The 22,339-nt window shown below is 40.3% G+C and overlaps 1 protein-coding gene across 1 annotated transcript in view; it reads right to left on the bottom strand.

Annotated features, from left to right (window-relative positions):
- LOC108232834 (contactin-associated protein-like 4) overlaps nt 1-22,212 on the bottom strand; it is a 118,327-nt gene extending 96,115 nt beyond the window's left edge. The window contains exon 1 of the mRNA XM_037973024.1: nt 21,919-22,212. Within this exon, the coding sequence (XP_037828952.1) occupies nt 21,919-22,003 (85 nt within the window). The 5' untranslated portion in view covers nt 22,004-22,212. The remainder of the gene's footprint in view (nt 1-21,918) is intronic.
- Nucleotides 22,213-22,339: the final 127 nt, after the last annotated feature.

Here is a 22,339-nt window from a genome sequence, read left to right on the forward strand (position 1 = left end):
TGGATCAAGACTTGTGCCCGAGACTCACCTAGCTCTCCTTCTCTTGCAGACCGCTCCGGATACCGCCCACTGTATATAGTCTCACCCTGTAAATAAACTCACTTACCTTTACTTCCGTCTCCGTGTTTGGTCTTGGTTTCGCTCTTTGGACAAAACCTCCCGAGTTATGACACGGGGGGATTTATGTGCAGTAAAATATCTGCTAATTCACCAGCTGCAGCAAGTAAACGCTGCAAACATAGTTAACATAAATTTCTCTTAATAGAGGGCAACAGGCCAACAAGACTCTGTGGGGCAAAAAAGAAAACTGTCTGCAAAATCTGTTTTTTTCATTCAAATAAATTACACAGCTAAAGAATGTCCACATCACCCGAGCCCCTCTGAAAATGTAATTTGTTTCAAAAAAGAAAACACTGAATTGGATGCTGGGGATTCATAAAATTGAAAACTCTGCATTGCAGCAGGAGAGAAAAAAAAAGCTTATAACACAAACTATTTTTATGCAAATGAGTGCCAGGGCAGCACAGTGTGTTTCTAAAGGGTCTGCAGCCATCAATAAAATGCTTTTAGTGCAACCTGAAACCAGATCCAGGACTGCTTTGGGTTTGATTCGTCTCTTGCTAATTTTCTTCAGCTTTTGTTTAAACCCTTGGTGATCATTTCCATACAGTAAGTATTTCTGAGGTTAATAAACAGCAGCATGAATGACTTTTGATTAACTTTTGTAATTTCTTAGAAGACTGTTCACGCTCTTCTACTTTAAATAAGTATTAGCAAACATCTAAATGTGGTACGTTGATAATGTGACAAGAAAACAGAAGCTAGTGTCTATTTCCAAAGTGTCTTTTTGCAAAAAGGAAAACTAGGTGTTACGGTGTTTGATAGTATGACAAAAAAATCACAATTAAGAAGATTCGTTTGCAGCCAACTAGCAGATTTAAAGGAGTTGTTCTGAGAAAGAGTTTAATTCTGACTGGACTGACGAGCTAATGGCTAGTCTGAGTGGAAACAAGACCAAAGCGTTGAACTGTTGTCTTTAATCAGCTCCAGTCTCAAACATTTTATAATGGTTGATGTGAACGCCACTTTATAAACCTTTCCATGGCTCAATTTTTGCACTACACGGGTTTTCTGGAAGAAATAATATGATGTTTGTGAAGGAAGGGCTACAGCCAGCTGCTGCTGTACTTACAAATAACTATAGATTAATACATAAATACCTGTAATGCAAAATCAACAGTAATGTAATGGTTTATAAAATAGCTTTTGATATAAAAATTTTGAACTCTTAGATGACTTTGGTTGTGGCCCTGCTCAAATTAGCCGTTGCCTCGTTAAGAAGCTCGTTAGGACCGTCAGGGTAAAACTGCTCCTCCAAACTGAGGTCGTGCAAAGAGCCGTCCACAGCAGGTAAGATGTTAATTATACAAATCCTTTATCAGAACCTTGTCAAAAGATTTGAACCGTCTCTTTAAAGTTTGGATGCCAATAAGACTTTTACGGTTTATAAAGAATCAGAGTTTGTTCTAAAGTACATACTTTCTGTCTAGGTTTTATTGCAGTCCAAGCAGTTCTTTGCAGTATTGATGTTGTGCTCACTGATAATGTGATGACTATAAATCTGTGATAAATTCAGCAGCCCGACCAGACAGTTCTGAAAATATGATGGTGCTGCATTTTACTTTTTTTGGGTAAACTGAACAATCCATAAAAGCCCAAATGACCAAATTTATGTATTTTTTTTTCTCCTAAAGTAATGCTTTTTAGATAGAGTCCCTGAAATATGGTATGATAATGTGTGTAGTAATATTGAAAATATAATTTGCAGTTGAGGGGAGTGGATTAAAGAACAATTTGTCAGACAGTTATCGTAAGAAGCTACACAAGTGGCTTCAACAACTACATAAACGCCATGCATTTAATAGTCTGGTGTTAGAATAATTAAGTACAGGAGCTTCGAGATTTGGGATGATTCTGTTTGGAAACTTGTGCTAACATAAAGGGGAGCATGCTTCTAGAAAAGCCTCTTTCCAACAACAGAGCCGCTCCACAGAGACCCGAGACTGACACTGTTATAACAAATCGTTCGTTTTAGCTCCGCAGAAGAGAAATGAGCTGCTGTGATTGTGGGCCTGAATGAATCGTTGTGGTTTTTTTTGTGTGTGAGCATTTCAGACCTCTGCTAAACCACAACAGCAGCTGCAGCTGCAGCATTTACTAAATTCGACTCTACAGCCATCCTCCCTCAGGAAACATTAAACATAAGTGCTCTTTAAAAAACTTCTCTGCAGATAATTTGATGTTTCCCTGTCTTCCCCTGCCTCTCTAACAATCCCAGCTCAACTTGCCTGGAGGCGGAAATACAAAAAGATCTCTGGGTTTCTTTGATTAACAGAAGAATTCCTCGTTCTTTCCTAAACGATTGGTGACAAGCACCGATGCAGAACTTTCAGCCTGAACCATAAACCTTCACAGGGCGGTGTAATTGGGGGCAAACGGGGTTAAACTTCTGGCCCAAATTAGGGAACTGCTCAGTAATGAAGGATGACTTCGGTCACAGCTCGTGGGTCACATCTTTCTTTGGATTTTAGAGTTTCTGTCGGAGAAAAGGTGAATAAGAATTTCCAGAAATTCCCAAAAAAAATAATATATATATATATATATATATATATATATATATATATATATATGTTGTGTTTGTTTGTTTGAAAACATCTGGGTCATAAATCAATGTCAGCATAAGTACTTATAAAATGTATGGGTGGAGGTTCCTTAATGGTTTCTACTTGTTTCACCTTGGTAAGTCTTGCTGCTGCCATTTTTCCTTCACTTTCTTTGAAATATTTTCTCGAGTTTCACAAATAAACCAAAGCCGGTTGGTCAAGTTTAGAAAGAAAACACATCAGGCCACTAATTCCTCACAGGCTTCCCTTCACACTGGATGATGACGCTGCTATGATGTAAAAAGGTTCGTAAGGACATGGACAGTCTTAGCAGGGTCTAGGTGAGGTCTTCAGACAGGTATTAAATCACAAGAAGCTCCTACATTATCTGTGATATAGTGTTATGGAGTGGGACAGGTCATGGAGGGTTTTGAGCGTGCACAGGAAGGTTGTAGGTAGTTATGATCAAGGGTGGCGTCCCAAAGAAGTTACCGCAACGCTCTTAGTGATTCGTGTCCTGCTCGTTACAACCAACGTGATCATACCACGCTCTCACTAAGCAATCCACACTCTCCACATCACTATAAATACCACAACCTGCTCAGCTGCCCTTCATTCCCCGTTTGGATGCAAAGAAATATGTGCTTGTTGCCATCATGGTCAGGCCTGCCGGCATCCTTTTATGCTGCTGAATGGTGTTTTCTCCTCCACAGCATGGCTGAAACTGATGGTTGAGGCCCTGAACCACACTATATATCTAAAAAAATTCTGCTCATGAAAACAAAGTACAGATGTGATACACGAAGCAGTAGCACTGTGCTGGCATGGTGTTATTTTCCTGAAGTGGTCCGATGGAGTCGTGTCAGGACAGTTGGATATATGGGGTAGTAATGCTTAGGGACGGGTGGCACAGCGGCGTAGTGGTTAGCACTGTTGCCTCCAAGAAGGTTGCAGGATCGCTTCCTGACCTGGGGCCTTTCTGGGTGGAGTTTGCATGTTCTCCCTGTGCAGACGTGAGTTTACTCCGGGTGCTCCGGTTTCCTCCCACAGACCAAAAACAAAACAAAACATGCAAGTTCGGTTAATTAATGACTCTAAAATTGTCCCTAGATGTGAATGGTTATTTGTCTATATGTGGCCCTGTGATGGACTTGCGACCTGTCCAGGGTGTCCCCTGCCTCTCGCACAGTGACTGCTGGGGATAGGCACCAGCTCCCCGTGACCCGGAATGGAGAAGGAGGTAAAGAAAATGGATGGATGGATGTTTAGAGACCATCCTGTTGACAGATAGTGTGGAGAAGGTAGAGGAAAGTGTCTCAAACATGTAGAAAATGGAAGAAGAAACCTATATGGGGAGTACTAAGGGTGTAGCACCATCATGATTGCCTTTAATTGAAGGATTTCCAAATTTGTAACAATCCAGTCTCATTCTCCAAGGTTGTGGAGAGTTTAGCGGGGTCGTCAAAGAGTGGGAAGGGGGTCTAAAGGCTAAAAACGCCTTTGGATAGAGTGAAGTTTTCAGTACAATCACAGACTCACCCTAAGACTTTTAAATGTAATTAGGGAATGTTTTTAATGTTATTTCTCATGCTGTCATTTGTAGCTGCTGCTCTCATTCAATAAGCTTTTTGTCCCTATTCTTTGACAAACAACCCTTAGCTGTTAAAATGTAATTATAGTTTTTTATTACTTTGCCTTTTAAACCAAGTTTTTGCTGCCTCAACCATCTAAGCCATCTCCTAAAAACACCACCACCATGAAGTTAAGTGTAATCTTCAGCTCGTTTTTCAACTTTGCGGCTCCTGAAAAGACCACTTCTCTCAGTTTAAACTGTTCGCTTGATACAGTTAAACTTTACTTTAGGTTGGAAAAGAGTTTTTGAGTGAAATCCCTGCAACGAAAAGGTAATTAGACATCCTTTTAGCCAATCTGACAAAAACAGAAAGTATTTTACAGCTGATAAATTGCAGTCCTTAGACTGAAGTTACACTCTGGTTCTTCTTCAGGACGCTTCTGCTGATGGTGTTGCTGGAGGTTATGGAGCAGAGGATTGCAGGTGGCATTGCTCCAAACCAGAATTACTCACATTTGTTCTCTGCCTGACTAAAATTTAATCTTTTGCTGGGCCTTGAAGTGTTTTATCTTCAAGCTGATAATAAGACTCTATACAGGAATTCAATTTTTTTGGTGTTTGGTTGCTGGGGTGAGAATTTATCTCACTGTTGCGATATAACGGATCAAGACCTTAAACCTCCTGGAGCTACGGTCCTCTCCTACAGGAAACTCTTCTAATGGGATTTTTGTAATACGCCGATAATGGCAAAGCAGATAATAAAATTAGGGACAAAGTCGAAGCTGTAATTGTCAGTTTCCAACTGCAGAGACCTCTCCAGTTAACATCTGCGGTTGTTGAGTCAGTTCAGTTTCAGAGCCGCCTGATTCAGATGAAATTTTACATTTTAATGTTTCTTCCTGTATTTGTTTACTATGAATTATACGCAGCATTAAATAAAATATATTTGTTGAATATTTGTAAATACATTAGTAGCAATAATTTGAATGTGGCTGAATTTTGTCTTTTACTGTATCTTTATTAGACACTAATATGTATTATGCATTGAATATTTTATTGTGTTACCTGCTGAATGAAAGTCAGACATTTTCCTGCCTTTACAGTCACCTTAACACCTCTGTAATGGAATTTGTGTTTCTTTATACACCATCGGTTGTCTTTACGATGCAGGTCTGGAAGCAAACATCACTGCTTTTATGGCTCTTTAAAAAAAAAAAAAACAGAAAATCGAAACGCAACCTGAAAATATTTTAATTAACTGGTTTTGGAAGAAAACATGGCTGGAAATCAAAAGCAGGAGGCAGACGAGCCGTTTCAATAAATAATAGGATCAGAAACTACAAAACAGAGATGATTAAAAGGCAAAAACCAAACAAATGATCATAAAAACAAACAACTTTAAGTAGATGAAACAAAAGATTAGAGTAAAATTTCCTTTTTTTTCAGTTTACAATCTTGTAATTAGTCTTTATTACCATCTAATATCATTTATTTTCTTATTCTGTCATTTGTCACAAGGTAAATGTTTGCCCAGTAAGGATTCCAGCACTTTAAACCAGAATAAAGAAGCTGTATTTGGATGTTTCCATATTTCTAAAGCAATACCATAATCCGAGGGAAACCAACTGATAACTTCTGCCTCGTGAACATCTGGACTCAGAGCGGATGAGAGCAAATCAAATCTGTGGAGTTAACAAGTCGTAAAACCAGAAGTGTAAACTGAAAAACAACAAAAATATTGAGATGGGTGATAATATTTAGTGCTAACAGCCATAAAATCTGTCTGTGCGAGATACAGTGCATGAAAAGGAAATATGCAAGTATTTTTACAGACAGTTTAGGATGTTAAATAATTACAATAGTTTAACATCAATGAAGCTAAAACATGTCTGGTGTCATTTTTAATGTAATTTGATAATTTTTTAAGTACTGTATCTGTAATTTGCAGTTTTGAGTCAGTAAAGATGATCTGCAGATGAGTTCTCACGTGATCTGGACTGAAGCATAAATCACAAGCAGGAGGCGAGGCGCACAGGTCCATCACTTCCTGGTGTTTAAATGAAAACTGAATAAATCAATGATCTTACATAACTGCTCTAAGATAATCTGTGGATGGAGCGTAATTACGTTGATAAAAGGGAGGTAATTAGCCTGGATAAACATTACGCAGCCTGCTGCAGGGAGAGGCGTCAGAAATCAGTTATTTATCAGGCTCAGACTGATGTGCAGTGACCCTCTGCCTCACACCCAATTTGAACTCCATCATCTTCCATTTGTTACCGAGGATAAAACACAAATGAATACTTGAATATTTTTGTGATCTCATAATTTGATGCACCGCTCCTGTTCATGTCCTTAGCGTCTAAAGCACCAGTTCGATTTAAGCTGGCACGACAAGCAAAGGAATTAGGATCATCATTTATTTGTTAAATTGCAGATGATCTGAACTGCAGGAGAAACACAGACGCACGTGTCATATTCAAACTCATTAAATGCTCCCGTCAGTCCAGAGCTGCAAAACGGAGGGCTAAACAGGAGCATACACAAATTCATGCTCCCTTCACAGCCAGCAGGGGTGAAATTGTAGCAGCAGTTAAGAACGTCACAGGAGGGAGGAAGACACGAGGAACTATTAGCTCGACACGCTGTCTTATCATCCTGTTTTCCTCTCCGTCGTCTCTCACCTTAATCCTCTGCTTCCACCTGCTTTCTCTACACATCGCAGCCTTTTCTGCTCGTCTTCATCAAGTTCCTCGCTGCTTTTCATTACTATACCTGGTTTTCTGTTTTTCCTCCTCCATCTCATTAAAACAAATCATTTCGGGGATGTGAGGCGGTGCATCTTGAGAGCAGATGGTTGTCGCTTCGCAGCAGAGTCGGTGAGAGAAAGACGGGGAGATGTCAGTGTTTGTGAGTAATGGAGGTGGAGTAATACAACCAAACATCACGCAGGCTCTGACCCCTGAGCTTTATCTGCTCGTACTTCATTCCACCCCTGTCTTCCTGATTTTTTTCCTCTCTTCGTCCTACTCTGTTATAATTCTGCTCTGATTTCACACCGCCATGTTCTGATAAAACTTAGCCTTATTCCTCTGCCTTTAAAGATCACTGACTCAGCTCTCTCTCTCTCTCTCTTCCTCTGCAACACAAACTCAATGATTTCACTGCTTCAGCAGCTGCTGCAGAGCCGCGGCCACTTGGTTCATAAAAAATACACAACAGAACACTATAACTGTGATCAGCATCGATCCTCGTGTGTAAAAAAGACACCATAAAGCTGAAACTGAGCCATGAAGAAATAAAGACACCATGGTTACTGCAGACCTCCAGCAAGTCAACTAAATATGAGGTTATATTTATATTTTATTTGACTTATATACTTCATACTCTATATTTTGTCTCCGTGGTGCAGGTTTGCTTCTAATAAACAGCTTGAAATGCAGATTAAAGGCTGAGGGGTTCAAATCTCGTTGGAGGTTTTGATCCCCAACCTGCTGCATATCAACATGAAGACCAAAATATTCTTAAAAATAACAGCTAAACTGTTAAATATAAATACAAAGAGTTTTCTGTTTAAAACTCTATTCAGATTTTATTTTCAGATTTGTTTCCGCTGTAAAAAAGAGAAAGAAGTAAAAACCTAGAGTTGCTTATAGACAGTTTTGTAATTTCCTGTAATGAGGGGATGTATCAAAGGCCATGGCAAACATTAAGACTACAGTGAGTGATAGAGGAATAAGTCAACAAAAAAGAAAACTCAAGTCAATTCATTAAAAACAACACGTTGTAACCAAAGTACTGAACAATTAAGAAGCCTGTCTGGTTTAAAAAGGCAGCTTGTTCCAGAGTTTAGGACTTATGACTAAAAAAGATAACCTCTGAGCTTCAGTTTAGTTTTTAGGGACGACCAAAAGCAAGATCCATCAGACAGATACGAGGGGGCAACGCTGTTTAGGCGTTTTTAAGTCAGCATGAAAATTTTTTAATTAATTCTGTGACGTAAAATGAGCTGAAATCTGCATGCTTCAGTTAGGAGAGACAAGCTGGAGGTGAAAAAGAGACGCCTGACTGAGCCCAACATACAGCGCAGTGCAGTCGTCAAGGCCAGCTCTGATAAAAGCATAAATTATTCCCTCCAGAAACACCAAGGCCGTGACGGCTGCGGCGTAACGGGGTCCTGAGTGCAGCGTGGGGGAGAGCGGTGGACCCGACACAACAAGGTTGGCAAGGATTTGAGGCAGGACTGGCCTCGTGGTTAGGCTACAACCGTCTCAAGCTATTAAGCATCGCGCTATTAGGCCTTACAGCTGCACCCAGACACGTGCCAGGACTGGGCACGGGGTGGGATGCAAGTGTGGGCAAACCAGGTAGGACAGGCATGGAGATGGGCTGCTGGCAGGCAGAGGAGTGAAAATACAGGATGCAGAAAAAAAAAACTATTTGGGAGAATATCGCAGCATCAAGATTACCTTCACACTGAATTTGCTTTGGTCTAGCAGGGTCCTCCATCAGCGTGTAAGTTGTAGTCATAAAAAAGATATTTAAATATTAATAAAAAGGAGCTTTGGTTTTTTGTTTTGTTTTTTGCCAAGGAAGCACTGGACCATTCTTTATAAAAGAAAAGGAAAAGGAAATACGTCTAAAAACTTAAGGCTTCTTATGATGTTCTTGAATCAAGTGAAATAAAACAACAAGATACCAGGAAGTAGATTTTTGATTCCTGGCTCAGGCTACTTCACAAAAAATAAATTAAATGTCTTTTTTAAGAGGTTTGGAGCAGAGAAGCAAAATAAAATGAGGTATTTCAACCAAAGCTAAAGATGAAAACAGAAACTTCCTTCATGTTTCACTCAGGGTTTCTGCTTTGAATTATTATGTTGGCATTTTTCATGACAAGCCCAGACACCTGACTGATTTATCAAACTAACAAGCCATAACACAAGATCACTGTAAAATTCAGAAGATGCTACGAGCTGAATAATATTATTCTTGTTGTTTGCAGATAAATCAGCCATGAGAACTAAGAATCACGAACAAACCTCCTTTTTGTTGCATTCTCCATCCCACATTCAGCTCACACTGGAGGATCAGCATGGGGCTGTCTCTTCTGAACCGAACGGGAGAGGTCAAACGATACTGAGAAAAAGCCATTTTCATCCCCTGACCTCATCCAGAGTGTATCAGAACGAGAGCGAGGACAGCGACAAAGTCCAAGAGAGAAAGCTGGAAACGCTCTGAAGATGAATCACGACGGTTTTTAAGACTCCCCGGGTCTTCTGCTACCATCAGTCCAAAACGGCTTTCATTTTACAAATACAGCACGCGAAACAGAAACACATGGTTTGGGTTTTTAAACAAGATCTTTGTTCACTTTAAAGGTTTGCTGTATTAAACATAAAATAGTAAAACCTAATCAAAGTCATTTTGGTGCCAAATTTAATCTAAACGATGAGACAAAAGCCTGATAAATAATCAGAACAGCGACTTTGAGGAAATGTGAGGAACAGAGGATTTGTGCAAGAAGACATGTTTTTCTGGTTTCTTGAAATGTAAAACAGCACGTGGGTATTTATTTGTCCGGAAGCCCCTTTAAAGCTGCTGCTGGGTCACAATCCGTGGTGGCAGGAGAAATACCGAATTCCAGAACAGGGAGGTCAGAAGCAGGTAGGTAAAGGTGAAATCAACTTTAATCAAACATGAAAAGAAATTAGAAACACTCCAAATGCAGGTTAGTTTAAAAGTCATGTACCATGTGAAGAAAATCAAAGAGTTCTGGTGAACAAATGAATCCTGGCTGTAAATACACGGAGGAACCTACAAACTAATGATTAATAAATAAGGATCAGGAAAGCAGAGAGCAACTGAAACGAGCCGAGGAGCAGACCTAAAAAACAAAACTAATGGAAGTCTTATCTCTACTTGAAGGAATGCATATCGCCCACCGAGTTTCAGACTCAAATCTTTTTGTTTTAACAATAACAAAATGTTTTGGTCAAACCTTATAAATAATGTTAAATCGTCTCTCATGATATCATTTTTTGCTTAATCTGTTAGCGTTTGTAGTATGTGTTGTGAGTGACTCTCAGCTACTACCAGAACAGAAATTTAACTCGGTATCTGTGAAATTCATTGATTTACAACCATTTTTGTGTTTTCTAAGGTCTGTTGGCTGAGGCGGCCACCTTGAATTGCATTGACTCTAGACGTTAATCAGCTGAACATCCAATGAGTTTTTTCCTGAAGGTTTGGTTAAAATCCATCCAGTGGTTCATGGGATATTTTGCTAACAGCCAGACACACAAACCAAAACATCACCATTTTAGCCTTCTATCACCATTTGAAAGAAAACGATGAGTAAATATACAAAAAATACAAAGGACTAATAAAACAGGGTCCTGCATTACTTTAAATGAGCTGACAGCCAAAGAGAACTTTGCTTTATTGTGATTGCTATCTGTTTGCTTTAAAATATTTGATACTGTTGTAATTTGCTTGTATCGTTTTTGATGAGTGTGTTGGTCTCTCATTGACTTTAATCTTCTGTTATGTTTGAGTGTTTTCCTAAATGGACAATACATCTCAGGCTAATCTCAGCAGTAATAGGGAATGAAAGTGTGCAGTGACCTTGGTGACTAACGCGGTTTGATTTGGTAAGTTTAATGTCCCCAGTATAATATCAAATTATGACAGTCATAACTAATACATGAGCTGCTGCAAATAGAGTTCTAAGTGTAAAATCCATTTACTGGTGGAGTCTCCCGTCACGGAGTGATGGAGTATCGTGACCTCCACACATGAAAGGTGATATTTGAAGCAACAACAAGTCATCTCCGATGACAGTGGCTGCATTTGATAAATGGCTTCATTGTTTTGGGAGCCACACTCATTCTGGGGGGGCGGCCTTGAACAAACACACCGGTCCGGCGGACCCTAATACCTGTAGATCCACAGGTTAATAAAACCTCATTCATGATCGGTGGCTTCTCATTTGCTCTGTAACCTTGACTTCATCAGATCCCATTCATGGCTCCACTTTGCCAGCGCGCATTTCCATAAATGACACTAAAGAAGAAATATGAAGGAGATTTATCCTCGGCTACTTTCCCCTTTTCCTCATCCTGGCTCATGCTGATGCTGCCCTCTCATGAATCACAAACAACCCGGAGGTTTAAAAGGAACTTCGACACATATTCACACAAAAAAAAGCAGCGGTACTGTTCATCTCAGCCATAAATTCCCAGGAGACAGGACTCTGCAACACTTAAAATGAGTTCAGATTTACACTTTCCATCCTCGGCATTTACCAGATTCATCCTGGAGCAAGATGAGGGGATACTTCAGGAGCAGAGAGATTTAATCAGGCATTCCTAATATTCCCCCAGAGCCTCCACAGCTTAAATAACCAACTCTTTCTAAAGGCACCCAATAGCCTTCACCGTGTGAGTAATAACACCCCCGACTTTGCCATTCAGCCTCCAACATCTCAATAATTTACTCTAACTCATATTAGGTCCCTTCAGCCTGAAGCAGCTGAATAATCAAACCTCTGCTGCCACACTGAGCACACAGAAGACCAAACCAAGCAGGTCGTACAGAATAATTAACTTAGACACTGTTTCTATCACTAAATGAATGAAAATATGACCACTTCTCACACATCAACCATTGCTAAGATTCTTTGTTTTGTTGTTAGGCAGGAGAGGATGGCCATGTCTCCTTTACAGGAAGAAAGTAAACTAATTACAAACTTTTAATTTTATTATTCAGACTGAGAACGCGGTGACTCACCACAACCAGTGAATCACCACTATTTAAACAGCCAAAGAAAAGGGCAAAAAATGCAAATCAGCGTACAAACACACACTCAGAAGGAGTATTATTAAGATAGGATTAAAGTTATTTAGTATTCGAGAGATAATCTGTCATTAGGCTATGATTACAGCACACACTTCAGTGAAGCAGCGAGGATAAAAACCTGGAGGAGAACTGATGAATCCGGCAGAGTTTTAGTTCAGATGTCAAGGAGGAGATTGAAACCCTCACTTTCAGATGGGTGACCTGAACAAACTCCGTGATTTCCTCCACTCACACCCACCTTAAAATGCATCTAACACCAAAAAGAAAAAAAGGTGTCAATAAAAAGGGGGCCTGAAGTAAGAAGTCCAAGTTCTAACAGATAAATTAGCGGTTCGGCAGAGGAAATGTGAAGGTGGCGGAGCAACACGCAGAGCAGACAACTCCTCAGCCAGAGCTGACAGAAATCTATGAAATGAGCGACTGTCACACTTATGCAGACTTGCCTTCACCACTCTTGGTGATTTTAACATAAAGTACTGTGCAAAAGTTTTAAACAGCCACTTATTCCTTTACGCTTTGCTTCCAAGCAGCCTGGCTTTCTTGTAATCTTTCGAACCGGTCTTGATCAATGCACCATCCTTCAGTTTTATGTCAAGTTTTCAGATAAAAGCATTTTGACCTGTTAGCGCACAGACTCAGCTACTATGGCAACAAGTTTAAGGTAAAAAACGGACAGAGTTGTAGCCATTTTTGTGTTTGCTAAAGTCAGATAGCACCACATCGTACCTGCCTTGTTCCCACCTTAGCAGAAGTCAAAGTTTACGAATTGACTGCACACTTTTTAAATGAAGATGGGCAGATTTGGACCAATTTTTTAATAATTACTGTTCGTTATCAGCAAGGTTTTTAGATCTAGACATTGAGGGCTACAGCCTCAGATGGTTTCCGTTGTAGTGCAGGAGTCAAAATACAACTCCACTGGCCTAAAACTGAAATGAGAAGAGTCTGAAACAGGTTTGAGACGCCCACATCAACCCTACCACTACTTGGAAAGAAAATTTGTCTCTCTCTTTCTCTTGAAAGCCGTTCGCCAACTAGTCATAGCTGAGTGAGATACTACCTTAAAAGACTCTCATGTACAGGAACAGGCAAGTACATGATTACCCACCTGTCACGGCAGCCTTCTACGATACTTACTAATTCATTCAGGCACATAAATGCATGATCGGACTCCTAAACCTCCATTACCATCCACAAAAAGCTTTCAACATTTAAATTGAAGGTAATTTTTCCACCTGGATATTCAGAGTCAGTAATCACTCAACTCCTGCATTATGTTCAGCCATGGACAGCTGTAGTTCTGCGTCTGCAAATATAGAATATTCTGCTTAAAATATAGCATTTTTAAAGGTGAAAGTTAGGTTTAATAAACAGGATGATCTCAGTCTGACTCTTCGTTCTTCAGAAAACTGTGCCTGCGGTTGATTTAGCTCTAAATTACGAGGCTGTAAAGGAAAATATACGAGTGAACTCTTTTATATGGAGATTCCAACCAGTTCTGATAATTTCGACGTGTAATTTGGGCCTGCTGCTCAGGCGCTGTGAAGAAACACAAATACCAAACCTCACTGGGCGGATTTTAGCCCCTTTCAGTCACTCTGATAAACAGCTTTAGTCAGACCTTGCCCCCGGCTCCGGCAGAGCTCTGAAACAAATGAAATGTGGAGGGAAAAGTTGGCGAGGATGATTATTAAGTGAGCGATGTTCTATAGGTGGGTTCTCTGGGGACCAAAGAGCTGAAGGATGACTGATTGGTTTCAGAGAGCCGCTGGTTTGTGTTTTTGTTTTTGGGCAGATATTCCTTCAGGTCCGAAAGTTGCAGTGAAACGTTTGGGTTTCATTCGACTCGCCGCAGCTTCAATCAGCGCTTGTGTTGCTCGTCCAATAAGCTTTACTTCACAGCGCTGCACTCATGGTGTCGATTCAGCCATAAAACAGGTAAATATTACAGCATTAAAGCGCATAATGTATCTAATCAAATACAAAATTAAAATCCATCCTGTGGTTCAGGAGATATTTTGCTAACAGACAGAAATCTTGATCTGTCTCCACTGCTCCTAAATGTTTCCATCTTTACTTATCTGCTTACTGTAGAAATTTATGATTTATACTCATGTTTTTAATTTCAGGGCCACATCATTGACCCAGACTAAACTTTGTTTGATTGAAATCTTGCATCTTCTATTTTCGGTTTTCACTTATGTTCCTGTATTTATGTAAAATAACTGATTCACGATGAGTAAAGAAAACTAACAAAGTGAGATACTAAACTGCTACAATCATAGCAAAATTTGATGATATTTCTCAAACGTTTAGGGCAGGGATGTCCAATCCTGGTCCTCGAGGGCCATCCTGCAGGTTTTACTTGTTCCTCTGCTCCAACACACCTGATTTAAACCAAAGGGTGATTAACAGGCTTCTGCAGAACATGAAGAGGTGATTTAACCTCTGAATCAGGTGTGTTGGAGCAGGGAAACAAGGAAAACTTGCAGGATGGTGGCCCTGAGGACCAGGATTGGACACCCCTGGTTTAGGGCAACATTCTAGGATTTCTATGAAAGAAAAACAAGAGAAATCAATTAAAAGCAGATATTTATCAGCATTGAAGGTAATTAAACATCAGATCTGTTTCTGACAGCTTAAATGGTCACTTTTGCTTCAGGTTTTTGTCTTCCAGCTGCTTGTTTTTAAGTCCCTAAACCCACAGTGACTCTTTAATGTTGTTTTATTGAAAGGCGATTAAACGCACAGCGACTCTGCAGCCCTGCGGTCAGCTGATTCACTCACCGACTTCCCTGGATCTAATTAAGTCCAATCCAGTGACACATGAGCTCCCTGCCGCAGCTCACAGATCATCAGAGCGCCATCAGTTGTTGAGATATGTATTTGTGCTTCGCTGTCGTTTAGCGGAGCCTTCGTAACGAACGGAGAGGAGTCTGGGCGGCGGGTGAAGACGTCAGGCTCTGTGGGATCCCTGCAGTCTGAACTTATTATGCTGCTGCAGTTTATGGGCCGTGCATGATGAGTGCGCCGCCGGGTCACGCTTGGCAAGAGGAGCTTAGTACGAGGCAGACACTGACGGAGACCGAAGGAGAGGCTGAAGGAGAAACAACAAACACCGAGAAACTACAGCGTGATATGAGATGGAGGTTCCTTCTTGATACAAACATCTCCAAGGCTTTAAAACGTTTGTCTACTGGGATGTTCAGCTGAGCTTTCAAACCCATTATTTCATTTATCATTAGCAATAAACGATCCGTCCTTTCTGTGATGCATTCAGAGTCTACAGCTTTACGGGTGAATCAGAACAGAGCGAGATTTGATGATTTGGAGTTAGATTTTGAAATCAGGTCATCCAGGAAATGTTTAAACATCGATCGCCCGCTGAACAATAATGTTATTGCCCGTATCTGTGAGTGTCTATAGGTCATAAATCATTGGGCAGATCTTAAATTAAACTTTCAGGAAATAATTATTGGACGTGCATCTGCAACTGATTAGCTCTTGGAGCCAATCCAAATCAAGATGATCCTTAGAAAACGCAAAAAATGGCTGTAACTCAATCAGCTTCACAGAATCTGTACTACAACTGATACTCAACGCACAAGATCTTAGTTTAAAACTTTGGCATTAACTGTTGGAGTCAGCGCTGTTTGTCTGTCAGCAAAATATCTCATGAAACACTGGACGGATTTGATGAAACTTTCAGAAAGTTTTCACTGGATATGCATCGCCAACTGATTAACTTTTGAATTAAATGCATAACGAGGTGGCCGCCACAGCTAACTGACATTAACCACCACAGAAATGGCTCCAACTCAGTCGGTTTTACAGATATGGAGGTCAAATCTGGAGTGGTAGTAGATGAGAGTCATCCTGAACACAGACATGTTAGAAGAAATCTGTATTTTTAAGGTTCGATCAAAACAGCTCTGGTGTTGGTCTAAAACTCTGGTTTGAAAGGCGGTGGGCGATATGCATTCATTAAAGGAATATTAAGCTGATAATCCTTGTTAGGTGATTTCCCAACAAAGATGAAAACATGATTGTTTAAAACAGGCAAAATGTAAAGTTATAATCCACTTTCTGCTGTATTCTGATGTTAAATCCTAATTGATCAAGAACTGAGACGTGTTTTTTGTCTTTTGAGACACGAGTTAGGAGCTTTGGAGACATTAAGACCTGCAGAACCACAGTTTATCTTGGTACTGGCTGGGGTCCAGATCTGACTCCGGTTCTGGCAAAAGGCCGTGATCCCAGCAGAATATTGAACAGTTTCCATCCATCTCATTTGGTGTTAAGTGGCCTGTCATCTCTGCTGAGAGAGCGGAGCGTCCCTCCGGCTGTAATCACTACTGACACACATATACTGAGAAATGCAGAACTTCGCTGCACATTTATATTTAAACTTAACAGAGTATGTTCTCTCAATTTCTCGTTTAAACGTGCCGGGCTTCAGCGCAGCGTTTTATTGCATCTATTTCTGTTTTAATTCTTATTTATCTTGAATTAGTTATCAACCGCCGCCGAAAAACTTGACAGAATTTTCCGAAACTTTCAGAAAGTAATTATCGAGTCGACATCTGTAACTGATTAACTTTTGGAGTCAACTTGATTCAAGATGGCCGCCACAGTAAAGAAACCTTATCAAACAGAAAGCTGGCTTTTACTCAGTCAATTTTACAGAAACAGAGCTAAAATCTGGTGTGGTAGTAGCTGAGAGTGATCCACAGTTTATACCGTGAGGGCTAACTGATCGAGCAAAATCTGTTTAAAACTCTGACAAAAACTAATGGTCTGTTAGCAAAATATCTCATAAACCACTGAACGAATTTTAATGAAACATTCAAATAGGTTAGAATAGAATATATCTTTATTTTCAGTGTAAGAAGTCCAATGAAATTAAGTTAAAAAGAGTTCATGACAGCTGATATCGCTTTAAAGATGTTCGGTGGAATTTAATATCCTGATAATTGGGACGAAAGCTGGTTTCAGTCTGTTTGTCTTTAACGCTCCTGAATCTCCTGCCGGACTGGAACAGATCGTGATTTGAGAGCGAGGACTCATTTAAAATGATGAAGTTCAAAATGGCCACCGCAGCCAACTAACCTTAGAAAAGGCTATATGGATTTATTCCAGCCAGTTTTACAGATAATTAGTTAAACTTTTGAGCGGTGGTAGCTGAGATTTAAAACAACTAACCCAAGCGTTAAAACATCCTGTGAGATATCTCATGAGATCATGCATCAAAGTTATTTTTAATGTCTGAAAAATCACTAGGATTTCTTTCCTTACTCTAAAACACACGTGTCAAACTCAAGGTCCGCGGGCCAGATCCGGCCCTCTGTAACATTTAATCTGGCCCTCTAGTCTGGGACAGATCGAGTCTCTGATTCTTATTTTGTTAAAAAAAAACTGAGCCTAATTAGTGAAGTTTTCTCTGACAGTGACTTAGAAAACAACAATATATAGTTTTAATTTCTGTATGATCAGGTTTTTGGCTGTTTTAATGTTAAAAAATTCATTTAAAAGCTGAGTGAGGCGTAAGAAATAACAGCTAATGATGAGCTTTTTGAAGTTTGAATTATTTGTCTGTGTTCATTAAAGTCTGTTTGCTCTAAATTCTGTATAATCTGTAACTGGGAAAAGGTCAGTGATATTTCTATATGAATGATTTGACATAATACATCTAAAACCAAGGTTTATTTATGTAATTTTTAATAAATATTGATCGTGATTGGCCCTTGACTAGGACCAAATTTTTTAATTTTGGCCCCCTTGCGTCACTGGGTTTGACACCCCTGCTCTAAAACACTCGAATGAAAGGTGGTGGGTGATAGGCATTCCTACAAGGAATGCTAGGAATTTAACTTCTACGCTCTTTCTCTATGTGTTCTTATAAAATTGGATCTGAGTGACATTAAAACGTATTTAATCAGGTCGCCCCTAATCTCCAGAAACCCTGTGAAACATCTGCGCTGTATTATTTTGTTCTTTTTTCTCCTGGCAGATAAGTAATAATCAGCTCTTTCTTGAGCAGAAGTGTAGGTTTCTATCAGGATTGAAGAAAATCCCTCAGGTAAGTATAAATAAAAAAGCATCAGATACGATTCTCAAACTGCATCAGCTTCAACAAAATACATTCAGCTCGAAAGACAGAAAAAACAGGACGTGCTGTGCGTTGCAGAGAGAATACCTGAGCGAGACAAGTACAAGAAATAGGAATAAGAAAACTAAAAAAGGATTATAGTAAAAGTGTAACATTGACAAAAAGAGTCAAAGATGCAGCAGAAAGCAGAGACAAATGTGTTGGGCAGGAGGGGAAAAAAGAAAAAACATTGAGCGAAAAATAACAGAGCAATCTGAAAGTCAAGGAGGAGGGAATGAGGGGTCATCAGAAAGTCAGGAAAAAGCAGCAAAGAAGAGGAGAAAGAAAAAAAACCTGCAGGAGAAAAGGTGAAACAACAGAGAGAGAGTGTCATGTCGGTGAAGCTGAAGATGTTTTATTTAAGGTTGGAGGAACAGAGGAAGAAAAGGATGAAGAAACACACACAGCTTCCAGCTCCTCCTATCATCTGGGAACCGGGAGAAAAGTCACGGAAAATCAAACTAAATCACAAAAAAAACACCTGACAGAGAAGAATTTGTTTGAGGCTTAATCGTCTGAATGAGACTTTTAATTAAAGTTCTTCTTTTTATAACTTATAAGTGTTTCATTTTAGCAATACATCACTTTAAATAATTAATTATTTACCAGTTAAATCGCAGAATATCGCGTGAAGTCAAATATAAAGTTAGTTTTCAGATTTGATCAAAATAGCTACAGGTGTCTTTTTTTCCAAATAAAGTGATCTTAGTCTTAAATTCTGGTACAAAAGATGCATTCCTTTGGTTTGTAGGAATAAAACGAGCAATTCTGATTTACTTATTTATAAAGATGAAGAGTGAAAACATTTCTCCCGCAGCAGGATGTATGAAAGAACAGAAAATACATATCATGGGAACACTTTTAACTCAGACAAATGGATAGTTTTTAACAAACATGCATTTAAAATGTGCGGGTAAAGCCAATCAGAAACTCTAAACGGCTGACGGTTCAGCTCTAATGGCACATTGTTAATTTATCTTTAATAATTGTGGTGCCAGAAATAACAGCTTTATAAAAAGGGACAAAAAGAAAGTCCTCATTCTTTACTCTGAACCTCAAACAACCAAGTGAAGAAAGCACCGAGTCAAGATGGCTCATGTTACACTTTGTAGACATTTTCTGAATTAAAAAACTTGACAGATCAGTTGCCGGATGCCTGAAACTCATGAATAAAACTGTAAAGTGCAGAAAGGCAGAAAAGCATTCGTTTCAGAGTAATAAATGTGTGTGTGTAAGCCTGGTCCTCCGTTCTTCACTTTAACACGATTTGGTGTGTTTAATACACAGAGTAAAACGCTGCTGCTTCGGTAAAAGGAAATTATTTTTATGGACAAATAAACTTCACTGCGGTCACTTAGAAAGGCTCATCTCTGGCTTTGTTTTTATTAAAAATATAAGTGAAACGAAGCACTGATGGGGAAAATATTGTCCCTTTTCGTGCCACACAAGAACTGACAGCTCCAAGTCAATTTACCCCTCTGCTAAATCACAGCGTTGCTCACTTTGAACCCACAAAAAGCAGCTTCATGCCCACCTGCACCCATTCGTACCCGCCTCGGCCTGCCTCTGCACGCAAACGGAAAGTTCCTGCAGGGTTGGTCACAGGAAAAATAAATGAATAATTAATCCATCACAGCTATGGTACAATATATTGTTGGCTATAAAACAAACCACAGCTTGATCCTCTGCAAGGCACCCAACTGGTTCTGAGGATCAACTGATGGGGACGAAGCGGGAGAACAATTTGACCAGAACCAGAACTAAAAAGGAATTTTCTGCTTCCTGTGTGACTTCATGGCAACTTGTGGGGAAGTTGGACACGAATAAATGGAAATTTGATCTGAAGTTAATCAGTCAAAGAAGCAGTGAAGATATTGCAGCTACAGGGTTCTGAGACGCTCCAACACCGACTTTTTACAAACATTTTGTATCTATAGGTTGGTAGTAACATCATTTCTTTATTAACTGCATATTGCAGTTGAGTCAACACAAAATTGACTCTAAACTGTTTGTTTTTCGATTAAAAGTTTTCTCTAAAATCTGCCAAAAAAACAGATTTTTTATTTTTCAACAAACTTGAGGTAAGCCAATCAGGAGTAGTTTTGCTCAGATGTGGGAGATCAGATGCTGTAGGTATGACCTTTGTTATGAACGTTTGGAAACGAGGCGGTTTGTGTGCAACGTTAAAGGTTTGCTGATTAAAACAAACACAAACAAAGCCCCGCACACCTGACCCAGAGCTGCAGGGAGTGGGAAATTTCCCCTTCCATCCTGACGAGCGGCATGACATCTTGGTAACTGCGTTATAACTGACTGAAAATCCTGCAACATTTGGTGAAAACGTCTCAGAGAATCAATGGGCTTCCATTTCCCTCTTTGGAGACCATTTGTAAGGAGAGACGCAAGAAGAAAGCCCTCTCAGCCCTCCTATAAGCTGTTTAACATCCTTCCATCTAACAACCACGATGTAAAAACAGCTCCGTCCTCCGGCGGTACAACATGCACAATATTTCTCCCAGAAAACTACGAGAAACCTATTTAGCTTCATTGTACCTTTAAATGCTCTGAACACTGCAGTCTTTTATTCAACTCATATTAAACTGAGGCTCAATCATTCAAGTGAAATGAAGAAAAATGTTATCAGTTATGGAAAGCTGCTAGTGGGGGCTAAGAGCTCTGCGAGTTTGGAGTGAAAAGAATCAGACAAACTGAAAGAGGAAAGCTCATCAGGTCTCACGCAGGGAGAACGAAGGTACAGAAAAAAACAAGTTTCACTGATCTCTGAGACTAATTCTGTCCGGTTTTCTCCTTTATTAGGGAAAACGGCAACTTTCTACATATAGATCAGCCTTAATAAGCTGCACCTGAATTTTCAAATCAAGCTGCTTGGAGGGAGGTTGGAAGTGAGAGAAGAGGAGGACAGGATCATGAGGGATGAAGAGCAGAGGAGAGAAGCAGCTGAGGATGGAAAAGAGGAATACGGTACAGCCAGGAGGGAGGCAAAGACAAAAAAAAGGATTTAATTCAACTTGCACCTTTTTTAAAAAACATATACATCATCTCCACTCCTCCACTCTTTGTCCAGCTCTTCCTCCCTCAGGTTTCTCCTCCTCTTCTCTCAGACAGAGGTTAACAGCAACGCCCTGCTTCAGATTTCAGATTCCCACACAGTTTCACACCTGCAGACGGTCTGATGTGGAGGTCAAACATGACTGTGGGACTCACACACACACACACACACACACATCTTCAGAGGCTCAGACCCAGGATGCTCATCACGCTGCAATGAGCACCAAATTGAGCAGAAAGCAAACAGATCACCTGATTTTTGGACACAGAGGACGGATCAGTCTGTGCACAAAGACTCAACTCTGAACTGCTACTGCTATCTAAATAGATTTAAATTAACATGCAAGAGAATAAAAAGTTGTCTTATAGAGAGCAGGGTGAAGACGACGCTGAAATCACAAGTCGATGCGCAAAACAAAACTACCGCAGTAAAAGCTCCGCTAAATAAATCTGTCATTTTCAGGAAGCGGGACATTTAATAAAACAGCAGAGACCCCGGGCTCTGGGCAGGATCCTCTCCGGCTCTGCCATGCCCGGACTCGGTTCAGGTTCAGGTTCCGGGAGAAAAGTAGAAAAAAAAAAAAAAAAAAGGCGCACAGCAGACTCACCGTCTGCGGCTGTCCCGCACAGACAGGACGCAAAGAGGGCGAGCGGAGCGATAATCCGAGCGACTCTTTCAGCCCAAAGATCCATGATGAGACGGCGGGAGGCTGCAGAGAAGCTGTCCTCTCCAGCTCCGACAGAGATCTCCTCAGCTCCAGCAGAGAGGAGGAGGAGGAGGAGGAGAGGGAGGAGGGGATGGAGCGGTTCTTCACACAGACCTGAAATCCCCCTCCTCCTCCGGACACCACCTTCATTCAGCTCCACACAAACACACGCGACCTAAAATAAATCATTTGTCCGACTTTGTTTCTGTTTTTTGCACATAAACATTGATTTTGCGCACTGCTGCGCGTCTTTGACGCAACGAAGGCTGGAACCCCGCCCAGGCTAACTCCGTTTTCTGACTGAAAAAAAGGTAAAAAGTCA

The sequence above is a fragment of the Kryptolebias marmoratus genome, linkage group LG20 (assembly GCF_001649575.2).
Source record: "Kryptolebias marmoratus isolate JLee-2015 linkage group LG20, ASM164957v2, whole genome shotgun sequence".
NCBI lineage: Eukaryota > Metazoa > Chordata > Actinopteri > Cyprinodontiformes > Rivulidae > Kryptolebias > Kryptolebias marmoratus.